Source organism: Vigna umbellata, chromosome 2 (genome assembly GCF_029865625.1).
Source record: "Vigna umbellata cultivar VRB3 chromosome 2, Vumbellata_1.0, whole genome shotgun sequence".
In the NCBI taxonomy this organism is placed as follows: Eukaryota; Viridiplantae; Streptophyta; class Magnoliopsida; order Fabales; family Fabaceae; genus Vigna; species Vigna umbellata.
In genome coordinates this window covers 39,066,007-39,078,992 of record NC_142166.1, presented here as the reverse complement: position 1 = coordinate 39,078,992, position 12,986 = coordinate 39,066,007, and the positions used below count along the sequence as shown (strand labels likewise).

The 12,986-nt window shown below is 35.0% G+C and overlaps 2 protein-coding genes across 4 annotated transcripts; one reads left to right on the top strand and one right to left on the bottom strand.

Moving 5' to 3' along the window:
• Positions 1-1,527: 1,527 nt before the first annotated feature.
• LOC124837976 (thioredoxin-like) lies at positions 1,528-2,954 on the top strand. The gene is made up of 2 exons (XM_047313470.2): positions 1,528-1,822; positions 2,366-2,954. The coding sequence occupies exons 1-2, from the start codon at positions 1,609-1,611 to the stop codon at positions 2,683-2,685; spliced, it is 534 nt and encodes a 177-aa protein (XP_047169426.1). The 5' UTR covers positions 1,528-1,608; the 3' UTR covers positions 2,686-2,954.
• LOC124837975 (transcriptional corepressor SEUSS-like) lies at positions 2,751-12,680 on the bottom strand. 3 transcript variants are annotated; one of them, XM_047313467.2, is made up of 10 exons: positions 12,302-12,680; positions 10,483-11,556; positions 10,271-10,390; positions 9,941-9,989; positions 9,562-9,776; positions 9,382-9,450; positions 8,905-9,002; positions 7,057-7,150; positions 5,691-5,760; positions 2,751-4,307 (listed from the first exon to the last, which is right to left on the bottom strand). In XM_047313467.2, the coding sequence occupies exons 2-10, from the start codon at positions 11,524-11,526 to the stop codon at positions 3,340-3,342; spliced, it is 2,727 nt and encodes a 908-aa protein (XP_047169423.1). In that variant the 5' UTR covers positions 11,527-11,556; positions 12,302-12,680; the 3' UTR covers positions 2,751-3,339. The 3 variants fall into 3 exon arrangements, with proteins under 3 accessions (XP_047169423.1, XP_087962872.1, XP_087962873.1); XM_088106746.1 differs by lacking the exon at positions 12,302-12,680 and adding an exon at positions 11,809-11,825; XM_088106747.1 differs by lacking the exon at positions 12,302-12,680 and adding an exon at positions 11,642-11,659.
• Positions 12,681-12,986: the final 306 nt, after the last annotated feature.

Below are 12,986 nucleotides of genomic sequence, written 5' to 3'. Positions count from 1 at the left end.
GGCCAAATTATTGGCAAGTAATTTTATATTATGAGAAATTATTATTCACATGTTATGTGGACCATCAACATTATGTTTGTTTACTTGTTCAGAAGTTTGGTCACAATCATACTAAGAATTTGAATCAGATGAACATTTTTCTACATATCAGATATTTTCTTTTTGTATCCATCAAGACAACAATTCTGAGGTTGAAACTTATTATCTCATGTTGAAAACACCCTTAAGATCATACAGGAATACAAGTCCAAAAATCGATTAAGATAATCATTTATTCTCTATATACATGTTAATTTTGTTTTCCAGACTTACATTTTAAAGTTCTTTTAACATTTTCATCATTATGTCTCCAATTGTGTAGCAGTTTTCATATTGTCAGAAAACTAACAAGAATTAAAAGATATAAAAAGAGGTATTCTTACGATACTTAAAACGTAATTTTTTTTTAAATATAAAGATTAAAATTAATAGACTTCACTTTAATTTTATATTTGTGACTTTTTTTAATTTTGAAAATTAAACAATTACAATTTATATTAATATGTCGTCAACTATTAATAATAAAATATTAATATATCATCAATAACAACATTATCAATTATTTTAAAAATGAGATGGTATATATTACCGATGCAAAAACAATGTTCTTCCGTTGCATTTTCTTTTTCATCCCAAAACCACCATTAGAGAGGTTTGAAGAAAGTCTAGTTAGCAATAGCAGAGACGGTACGATGCATATGTGATTATGGAAGGTATATAAGTAGAACAAAGATTTTCTATTATGTTTTTTATTGTGTTATTTTTTATTATATTTTAAAAATACTGATTTTGATATATTAGAAAATATATTTTAAGATATATTAAATGGACAACACTCAACCTAGAGTCCAAATTTTAAGAATATAATGGAAAGATGGAGTATGATGTGGCTTGATAAGGATGCTTACTGTTTATGAATAATTTGAGAGTGGAAAAGTGGATTGGTTGATTCCGATCCTAACCAGTTATGACCTAGTATTCCTCCAATTCTTTTGATGACCACACGATCTCATGGAGCTCATATCTCATCAATTCTAGATTACTAATTTACCAAAAAAAAGTCCTAAAAATGTCTTATTTGCATTTGTGAGAGAAAATAAGTTTATCAATTCCTATAATTTTGATAAAAAAAAATGACATAATAGTTTCCTACCACTTAATTATATAAAGCAAAATAAGAATTAGAAAAGCCTATTAATAATAAGTTTACGTATATCTTCTAGACTAAAAAAAATTATAAGTTTACGTATATCTTCTAGACTAAAAAATTTAGGTGTTAATTACTGTTTACTGTCCTTTTGGGTAGGTTGATGGTAATGCAGTCCTGAGTTTCTGGTTGTGATAATTTTTTGGAGAATTTGTAGGTTTTAGTGGGAGAAAAAGGTTTATTGAAAACAAAAATGACATCCACATGAATTTGAGCCTTCTTAGAACCTCACAATCTTGTAATAATATCCACATACGGAGATAGATAATACATAATGAAACCGAAAAGTCGAAAAGCTTATCCAGAAGTTCAGGAGTGTATTTTCTAACAGAGCTTTAGAGAAAAGCACGTTGGTAGCTAGCATGGCTCTGGAGAAGTGTTTAGGAGTAACCACAGTGCGCACAGCCACACCCCACCTTTCTCCGTGCTTTCCAACTTCAAGGGAAAAGCTGCTTTTCCCAACTCACACAGGTTTCAAGAAATCCATGCCAAACACAAAACTCTCATTCCAATCTCTCTATTCAACCTACCGAAAATCCCGTTTTGTTTGTAATGCTCGTGAAGCAGTAAATGAAGGTAAGTGATTATCTCAGATGCAAGCTTTGAGCCTTTCTATTTATTGAATTGCAGAGTAACCATCTTTTTACATGCTTTTCCATTTTAATTCGTATTAGGAATTTCAGCATGTGTTAAATTCGATAGTCTACTTTCCAAAAGTACCTTAGAAGAGCTATGCTATATCCACCTACAAGTGCGAATTCTCCTAGCAGTACCTTGTTTTCAACGTTTTGAATATTTAAAATGCATTCAATATTTTATAACAAGGTGTTAGAGGAATTAGAATTATTCTTTACTCAAACATTGACATGATTTGAAATATTTATTGTAGATTACAATTTACTAGATATTATGAAATTTTGTGGGTGTCATTATCTTTTGATGAATCTCACTTATTGTTCTACAATTTCTAATTTTTAATAAATTTTAATTGGAAAGAATGTTAAAGACTTATCTATGTTTTTATGGTTGTGTGAAAGTATTTAGGTGGAAATTCTAATTAAGTGATTCTCTTTGTGTTGTTTTGTATGATGAAATAATACATGTGCTCAAACTTGGCAGTGAAAGAGGTGACTGACTCAAGCTGGAACAAACTTGTGATAGCCAATGAAACCCCTGTTCTGGTAGAATTTTGGGCACCGTGGTGTGGACCATGCAGGATGATAGCACCTGTTATCGATGAGTTAGCGAAGCAATATGGTGACAAAATTGCATGCTACAAGCTTAACACAGATGACTCCCCAAACATAGCAACTCAGTACGGCATCAGAAGCATACCAACAGTTCTGTTCTTCACTAATGGAGAGAAAAAAGAAAGCATAATCGGTGCAGTTCCCAAGTCTACTCTGTCGGCGACAATTGAAAAATATATTGATTTATAAGCTGGTAGTGCCAAATAATGGCAAGCATTACAATGCCAAAAATGAAAGGACTGTAAAGGGAGAAGTGATAATAGTCACATTGCAAATTTCATTCTCTTTCATTTTTTTTCCATGCCCTATAAGGCAAAAGATAGTGTCTGTTTATATGTTCAAGAACCATCTTTTCATCAATGGCTTGACACTTGGAAGTAATACTTGTACTCCTTTTTTTCATTTTGTAAAGGTTACATTGGATAAACAGACCTCATTCAACGTTTGAATGTTGATTACTTCCCCGTGCTTAGGAACTTCAGATTGATCATTGCTTGGAACAATAATTTACAATTCCCCCAACAACCAGCTGCTTTTTGAATCCCAAAACTTGTCACCTTCCTCAAGCGAGTGCGTATATCAAGGATGAGTTTGTGAAAAGCTCGCAAGAAATATTAATAAAAAAACGTTACACTTGAATTCACAAGAAAAATGAGCCCCATCAGCCACACAACCAGCCAACAAATTTTCATTTCTTATATATAAAATCATATATTGGCACAGTGGCCTACGCCCTATCACTACCCAACCCAAATACTCTGCCATCATCGGATGGAAATACCATTGCTCATGTTGCATGAGAAGCTTTCAAGAACCACAACATCCATACCATCACAACGGCTCTCAAGGAGAAGGTTTCCAATCAAATTGAAGATTATTAAAACCATTTACTGCCCCTAGCCCACTAAGTAGCTGGTTTGACAAATCCTGTTGATGATTCATAGCTTGATCCCGAGCAAGAGATGCCATTCCTCCCCTTCCATTCATGATTGAATTATTCACCACAGCAGCTCTCATTCCATTAGGCATAGCGGATTGACCAAGACCCATTGTGCCGTAATTACCAACCCCGACACCTGAATTACTGTTCATTGACCCATTACCCATCAAGCCATTGCCACCATTGAGCCCTGTATTGGCACTCACTGGCAGAATACCATTTACATTTTTCACATCATTTCCAAGAGAACCAACACCGATCATTCCTCCTGTGCCGTTAATCTGAGAGGACATCATCATTTCATGTATGATTTTCTGGACTGAGCTTTGAGTATCACTAGGGTCAGGATCACCAGAAATAGATGGCTGCTGCTGTTGCATGGAAATATTAGCTGCTGAGTTAGTTGTACTCATGTGATTGCCCGATGTTAAAGTAGGGTGAGATGTTTGAGGGGGGTTGTTAGAAGATGGCGTTGGTGATTGAAAAGGGGATGAGTTTGGCTGGACCTGTGGCACTGTATTGGAGGAACCTGGGGATGGAATCTGAACGGAACTACCTCCATATGGACTACTTGCATTGTTCATTGAATTTTGTTGTCTAGAATTCATTGAATTCTGGTGGAGAAGTCCAACGATAGTACTTGTGGTGGTTGATGTGGATGCTGAGTTGACATTGTTATTCACACTGACCATACCATTGCTAGAAGCAATTTGCATGGCAGCAGCTTGTACTGAGTTTTGATCACCATTTGAATTATGGGCCAACATTTGTTGCTGTTGCTGCTGCTGCTGTAATTGTTCTTCATGCTGTTGTGCTTGACCACGAGGTCCAGAAGAACCATTTGTTCTCCGAGGGAATTTTGCCAAGCTATCTGAGAGATGGAAAAATAATAGAAAGAAAGAAATTTTATTAACCTATTATCATGATCAAACAACTGGAAATAATTATTAAGCAAACAAAATATTCATGAGATTTTGGGAAAACAAGATACAAGTTATCCTAAAGACGTAAACTTTCCCCCAATTAAGTGAGGAAAAAATTACAGAACAATAACGGAAAGAGTTAGAGCTCATTTTCCCAATTAGGTGCAGGGATCAAAGAAAGATGTCACTGCAGAATTAGTTTCATATAATCAATGTCATGTTAAACAAAAATGGTTAAATGCTTGGGGCAAAAAAGCACGAAGGAAAAGGTTTGCTCCTTAAGAAGTTCAGTCAACTTTCATCAGTATCATGACCTCAAACGTACCAAACTTCCTATTTGAAAATATTAAATGAGTGTATCTTATATACCTGTACCCCCCAAAATAGACACAAGGATATCGTAATGTTAGGAAGTCAGAGACATCAATACCAAGATACAGAAACAGGATTCAAGAACAAAGTAAAACAGCCAACAAAAGGAGAAGTCTTTCCTCCCAAATAACAGTCATGAATCTCAAGCTGAAATAGCCTAATAGTATACTCAAACAAATAAATCTCTAGGAAATGAACTCCAATTGTCCACTCTTGACTCCCTTCAACATCTATTTATCATTATTATCATAGCAACATCATCTCCAAGCCAGATTCCAAAACAAAATAACAAGAGGGACTACATAGCAATTTCTCTATATGCATAAATCAGTTCGGTAGAGTATACAGAAATTACATATTGATATTTATTTCTCCTGGACATAAAAGGTAAATTTCGTGCAGGGTAAGACTTTATTTCAAGTGACCAAACAACGAGACTTATATCAATCTTCCATGAAAGTTTCCTCCATTATCCCTAAAATCCAGAGACAGACCCTAACATTTAACAACAGTCGTTAGTAGGCTTTTAAAGTACAACTAGACATTTACAACTTGAATCTCCAGGACCACCCCTCTTAACCAGATCATGAACAATCAATCATCTATCATTGTATCTTTGACAACCTCTCTGTCAGAAGGAAACTTGCATTACCAGGGGTCGCTTAGAAAGGTTGGATGCAAGCTCCTTATATATCAACCAAATGTATGTTGAGACAAAAAATTATATCCAAAACACAATTCTAAACTGTAATGTATAAAAGTCAAGTATGATATTAAATGCATCACAAGGCTTGCAATTTCTGCACAATGAAATTTTTTAATTGGAAAATAGAAATAGTAAAACCAAAATTACAATAGTACAAGGAACAGAGTTCTCATCTCAAAATAAAGTGTTATTTACCGACCCATTCGTGTCCAGACTTAAAAATGAGAAATAAACAAGAAAATTATTGGCTTACCCATAGGTCCAGTCTCAGTTTCCCTGCTGTAATCTATCAAGTCTTTCATACTATTTACAACTTCTGATATCTGCAGTATAAACAAAAAACAATAAACTAAGTTTGTTGTATTCACCATGTATGAATACAGTTCATTGGAGATTATTATAAAAATGAAACTCAATTTTCTGATAAATGTATCATTTATTCTCTTCTAAATACTGAACTTAGCCCTCGATAATCCCTCTTCCAGAAGTCTAATTTCTATAACAATCTAAATGCACCATCAAACATGGGCTGCAACTCATCTCTCAGGAGATCTTATCATGAACAGAAACCAGCATAATTGCTACATTTGCAGTCACATTGAGAGAAACAAAACAAAAAAAAAAACAAGGCTTCCCTATTACAACAACCAAGGCATACAAAAACCAAGGCAAATGGGTTGTTCTGTTCATAAATTCAACAGTCAGGGATATGATGGTAATCGCAAATCATAGCCTATGACTCTAGCAAATTGTAAGATTCATAAATATTTAAAAAATAAAGCACACAATACACAAACATGTAAAGTGAAATTAATAGTAACAATTACATTAAAAAAGAGAGGTTACATAGTAATAAATTAAGTTAATATTATAATGATTGGATTGGGTTAGGTTGTATGACCCAACTCCTTTGTGAAATGAAATATATATATATATATATATATATATATATATACATGGGTTAATAAATATTTTACCCAAAAAAAATTTTTTGGATGCGGCATTTCCATAGTCACCTTTTTTCTTTTGGGTCCAGTATTAATTTTAGAGAGAGTTTCTATTTACTAATTGCACTTAAAATATTTTAAATTAAATGTGCTAAAATTTTAGGTTAAAAACAGGCCCATTTCTAACCCACTAAAAAACCCTAGGGTTATCTGTCTTTACTCATGAAAGTAGAGAAGGTCACATCGTGCCACCGTCAACCACGTAAAATCAACCCTAAAATCAAAAACAAACTCCTGCACAGAACAAAAGCATCCTCCCTGCAAAAATCAGAGGACCACCACACAGTCACCACCACACTGCAAGGGCGAGTGCGAGTCGTGAACACAGAGAGCAGGTGCACAAAGGCATGGGCGAATGTGAGAGGAGCAAAAACAAATCATAAATCGAATCATGATTCACACTTGTATCATCAATTCGAACACAATTCAGGAACAAAAATGATTCATCATACAATTCATAATGCTGAGGGACTGAATCGTGTCGTGCAATTTGTAACAAGTGCAATTTGAAATATTAAAAGGAAATAAATACACAATTTCCCACAATAAAATATACTAAAATTAAACACTAAAGGATACGGGATAAGCAATATCTTAAGAATAGAACACTACCTGTAGGCAGCGCACATATCTCTTTGTGTATCCTAGATCATTAACCAATGGTACTTCTAAGGCTTTAGCCAACTGACGGGCTGATGCAACAAACCTGGAAAAGAAGTGTATAAAAATATTAAAAGAAAGAACACAAACTTTCATGAAAAGTAAAACCTAATTAAGACAAAAAGAGGTCAAGTAAAAGGACTAGTGCAATTAAAATTATAGACAGTAGACAAAACAGAAGAAAATAGAGTATACACGAATTGGAAATGAATGTATAAAAGCATGCAACACATCCCAGAGTTTCGTGACAGTGAGACTCAAGACACCAATATCTGAAATAAAATAAAATACACAAATCTATATATTTGAAATAGATTGGCCTAACATGCAAAAACAAATTCATTTAAATTTTAATTTTGAGACAATAAAAATATATATTTTTTCAATAATTTGTTTACACTTAACAATAAATTTGTTGTCAAAAAGTATATTTAAAATTAAAGAAATTTTTATAACACTCAAACTTCAAGAGGGGGGAGCTACAATACAAACAAAAAGACGGTTTCAGCTTTGCAAAGCAAACATTAAAAGTAAAACTGGTCACTTGAACATTAAAATACTATCTGGCTACCTTAAAAAATCACAAACATTACACAACACAGCAAATGTAATAGCCATCAACAGATAAAAGCAAAAGTTACACGAACATAGTCTAGCGACATGCCTAAAATAAAAAACAAATAGAAAACATATCGGTCATTCCATTGTTGAGGTTGCAGAAAATGATGAATTGAGATCTGAGAACAGTGAAGGCAGCAGAGAAGCTGCGGACAGTAATGTTGTCAAGGTCAGGAGGAGGGTTACAGAAATGTAAAATGTAGGATCCTAACAAGGATCATAAGATCCTACCAAAAATATAAAAATATATTTCAATGCAAAAATATGATAATGATAGTATAATTAAATAATATGTATAATAAAATCACTGAAATTCAGTTAAAAGTTTAAATATTTATTTTACAAGTACAAGAGCTGGATCCTGATCGCAGATCATAGACACAGGAGTCAAGTGAAGACTGAGAGACCAAGAGAGGCCAAGAGACAGAGGATCGATGAGGGGTAGACAAAAAAGATAGATACAATTTGTCCGGGTCTATAAAAGGGGGAGAAACAGAAACTGTTAAATTTGGACAACAAAAAAATCTATTAAAACAAACTTGGGGAAAACCAGGTCACCTAACCCAACCCAAAAGTGGCAATACCAGAGAAAGAACCAATTATACCAATTCACTCCGATCCTATTAGGTGGTTGTTTACATCCTACCACTTCATGATCTTACTCAAAATCCAGCTTGTTAACAGGAAGCAAAATTTCCAAATCAAGCAAATTCAAGATTTTAATCACAATCCTGACAAAACTGCTTCACAAAACACAGAAGAAGCTGACAGAGAAGGTCATCAATGAGACTCCAAGGGAGAAGGTAAACTATAGCTATTTTCTTATGTTGAATCTGAAACTAAAAATAATGTTTTTTATGACAAGAACACAGTTCTTATGTAAGAACAGTTCTTACACAAGGAGCCCAATGAACTCCGATAGTGGTGCAATCTAAAAAGAACCAGCTCTTATTTGTAAGAACAGCAGAAGCAACTCCAGTTAGAGTTGGGCTAATGTAGATAAGCATGGCCAAACATTCATATGAATCCCTATTCAGAGGGGTAAAGAAAGTAAGTCGTGCCCCCATTCCATGGTCTTGTAATATGAAAGGTCCAATATAATTAAAACAAAAAATTATTAACTTTTAAATAAATAAAAAATCACAATTATTAACAAAAAGGTTAATGGAAAAATTGACTTACATATTGCAGTTGTTTTGTAATTCTTGAACAGATATATTTGGTGTTGCATTTTGAGTAAAAGCCTGGTATTTTTGTGCAACTGCTCCAAGCTGGCTAACCTGTATATCATAATAATAATAATAAGATACGAAAATACCATAATGTATAAATATCTAAACTAAATGCTTAGCAAAGAATTATTCTGTCAAATTTTCTACAGTACAAAACCAGCATTACAAAAGGCATTCCTAACAAAATAACAATCATACTACTAGCAACAAGACTATATCCCCGCATAGATCTCATAAAATGTCAACCTGAAAACTAACTGCACACCTACACTAACGGAAAAAATTTATCAAGACTAACAAAAACCAACAAAGAGTAAATGGGCTCATTAATCAATATTAATCAGCACAGTATTCTTGTCTATTTAAATAAACAGATAGTGTAATAGTTGTAATTACAAAGTCCAGTCAGAATGTATTTAATGGCAACCTGTGGTATTAACAATCTCCTGGGTATGAGCTCCTCATGGCGCCGAGCACAAAATTCCCAAGAACAAATCTGCAAATGAAATAAAAAAACATGAAAATATTAATATGTCTTTCATATAAAGAAAATCAATAATGACAATAACTATTAAATTATTTTAATGTTAATATTTCTATATATAACCTTCAGGTCTGGAGAGAAAACTATTCGAAGTTGACCATCACGAACAACACGAAGTTGCTCAAAAACGCTTTCTTGTATTGCTTTAGCATAATCTAGTACAATCTGACCAGAGGAATTATGATATTCACGAGGCATGTCAACATAAAGCAGTTCTTCCAAAGTTCCACTTTCATACTTTATCTTGAAAAGCCGGGGAAGAACCTCAACAGTTGCTTCTGGGAAAAAAAAATATGACCTTTCAGAAAGGCAATAAGCACCACACACCCATTTGCAAATACTTCACATATATTTTAAGATGGTAACATTCAAACAGAAAAGAACCAAAAAGTAGACTGAACAGGGATATACAAGAAAAACAACCTCAAAAACCAAAACTTACCAAAACCACGTCCAGGCTTGCGATTACATATTTCACAGTGCCATACATCCTGCAAAAATTTAAAGAATTCATCTGTAATGTTAAACTGCCACTTAGCAACAATGAAATTACTATATTGAATACCAGAATCTAGCCATTGCAACATTCAAAGCAATTTGCTACTGAAGTCCTAAAGAGACATTATATGCAAATCATGACAACAAAATCGCAATAAATGTACAATCAATCATGCGGTCAAATGATTAATTCATAAACTTAGATAGGGTTATACAGGACTACGAATTAATAAGACAAACAATTTGATTTATAAGGTTTTCTCTATGAACATACCTGAGGGAAAACTCCAGTTGTTTGTCTTCCACTTCCATACATAGAAACACACCATTTCTTCTTGGCATTAGGAGCAAAATACTCAGCAACAAACTTTCTCCAGAACTCAATATTGTTATCCTATATGAAATCAAATTGAAAATATCTCTTAATAAGACATTATATGCAAAAATAGAATAAGGTCAATACATAGGATCATAGTCGGTTCTTACTTCAGGTCTATGTTGTTGCTGATACATGTAATGTGTCAGCCGCCTAGCACACATCCCGGGTTCATAAGCTGGTTTCACAGATCTCATTAGCATGTTCTGCTGTTGAAATTGCTGTGGTAGCTGGGAGCGTTGCTGAGGCATTGCCTTCAAGAGTTGCTGCTGCTGGTGTTGTTGTTGTAACTGTAAAAGCCTGTGCTGGCGCAAAAGATTGATCTGGGCAGCAGTAGCCTGGGATGATTGACTTGACATGTGGAGGAATTGTTGTTGTTGTTGTTGCTGTTGTTGCTGCAAAAATAATGGTTGATCAGAGTGCTGAGGCTCCATTTTAACAGGTCCCAATGTTCTCATTGTCTGCATTTGTTGTGGCTCCAATTTAACTGAAGAAAGGCTCCTTAAAGATTGCAACGGCTGCTGCTGCTGTCCAAGTTGATCGTTGTTTACCTGGGGCTCTAGCTTTACGGGTCCCATGCCACCTATACCTCCTCGAATTGATTGAAAATGCTGCTGCGGAGGCAGCTGCTGTGTATTTAGAGGACCAGAGAACTGTTGCATTGACTGCTGACTGTGTTGGAAATTTTGAGGTTCAAGCTGTTGGGAATGTTGTTGATCAGGTAACATCTGGTTACTAGAAGGGTTTGAAAATTGTTGACCCTGACCTTGACCAGAGGAAGCAGCATTTACTATATTTGACTGTACAAACGTGGAAGAAGAATTATTGAAGCTCATTCCATTACCAACAGTGGAGAGCGGATCTGTTTCAGCTCCAGTATCAATTGCTCCACGTTGGCTACTTCCTGGACCAGATAGCCCAGGATTTGGAGCTCCATTTGGGAAAGATTGATTCAGTATGGAAGTTACATTGGACATATTTCCTAGAATGTTCATGTTGTTGAACTGAGTACGCGGAGACACAAGTGAAGGGAAAGATGTCTGCGACGGCATGGGACCCCCTTGAGCTCCTAGCATTCCAGAATTTGATCTTAAAAGAGAGGGTGAAACAGACTGGGCACCACCAATGGGAGTGGGTGGCCCCGGAGGCACCATCTTTCGATGTCACGGCCTTCAAGCAATCACCTAAGCATAACAACTAAGTTACTTAAAACACAAGTTCAACAAAGTAAAATTACACAACAGCTTGTGAGAAACTGGGCACGCTCACAACGCTCAACCCAGAAAGTACTACTTCAACCCCGAGTTCAAGGCAAAAGTCTTCTCTGTGATCCAACAGAAGTACGTGGTGCTGAGTTTTATCAAACACAAGCCATACACCAAAGAAAACCAAAACCAAGAAACATTCTTTGATTCTGAACATTACAATTGCGCTACCTCCCTTAAAGGAGCAACCTCCAAACAGCTCTCGCATGAATCTCTGTACAACACATGACTTCTCAGATCCAACCCATCCATCAGTGCACACAATAATACCCAAGAAAAACCATTAACAAAAAACAAGGCCGAAAATTTTCAACAAATTATATTATCACACTAAACACTAAAAGAAAAAAAAAACTTTAAAAATTAAAAGAAAAAAAATCAATTAAATTAACACACATCTCACACCAAAATCAATAAAACCCGAATAATTACCATTTTTTAAAAGTCCAAGCTTAATTGAAAAAAGGGGGAAAAGTATAAAGCATAAACTTCATCACAGTAGTTACAAAAATAGCAGCCGATCGAAGCTTAGCTTAAGCGAATCAGCGATCTAGAGCTACAAATGAGACCAATGGGACGCGGTATTAAAAAAAAAACAGGAACAGAAACATAGGTGAAAGGGTCAAACGTCTGAAGTGTAACGTTAACAGTTGCCATGACTCACCGAGAGTTGAAATTTGCGAAATTGAACAGTGACAGAATCCTGTGAGTGATCAACAAAGTGAGAATGAACGAAAAGCGTGAAACTTTGCACTTGGGGTTTACGAGTTCGCATCCAGTATAAGTGTCTAGGGTTTTCTCAGTGCAGAAGCAGCAGCATCTTCTTTAATCTCAGTGAAACGCACTGTTGTTGTTGCTGCTGCTTCATGGCGTGTGTTCTAGAGAGAGAAAATGTAGAGAGAGAAAGAGAGAAAGGGTCATTGCGGACGTCAAGATTGTATTCGATCCGATTGAATTTTCTTCATTCTTTGGTCCTTTCTTTTCCCTTCTATTCCTTTCTCTCTCTTCCTCCTCCTCTCAAAACATGAAGTCAAATACCATTCCACTCTCGTTATGCACATGCACCATGCTGTCGATCATCATTCATAATGATGTTATCTCATCATCAATATCCTTGTGCATAATCATCATCATTATCTCTAGCACATAGGTTCAATGTCAAATTACTTTTATATCCTTCGTTTGTTATTCTTTTTACTGTTGTCATCCCTCTCGAGTTTAATGTGTGTCATGTTTTGTGCCCATTAGGTGGATGATTGCTTTCACCTAACCTAAAATCTGTAATTAGCTTAATTAGTTTTTGTGTTTTAAACTGGTATTTTTTATAAGATAAATATTTTTCTTCATAT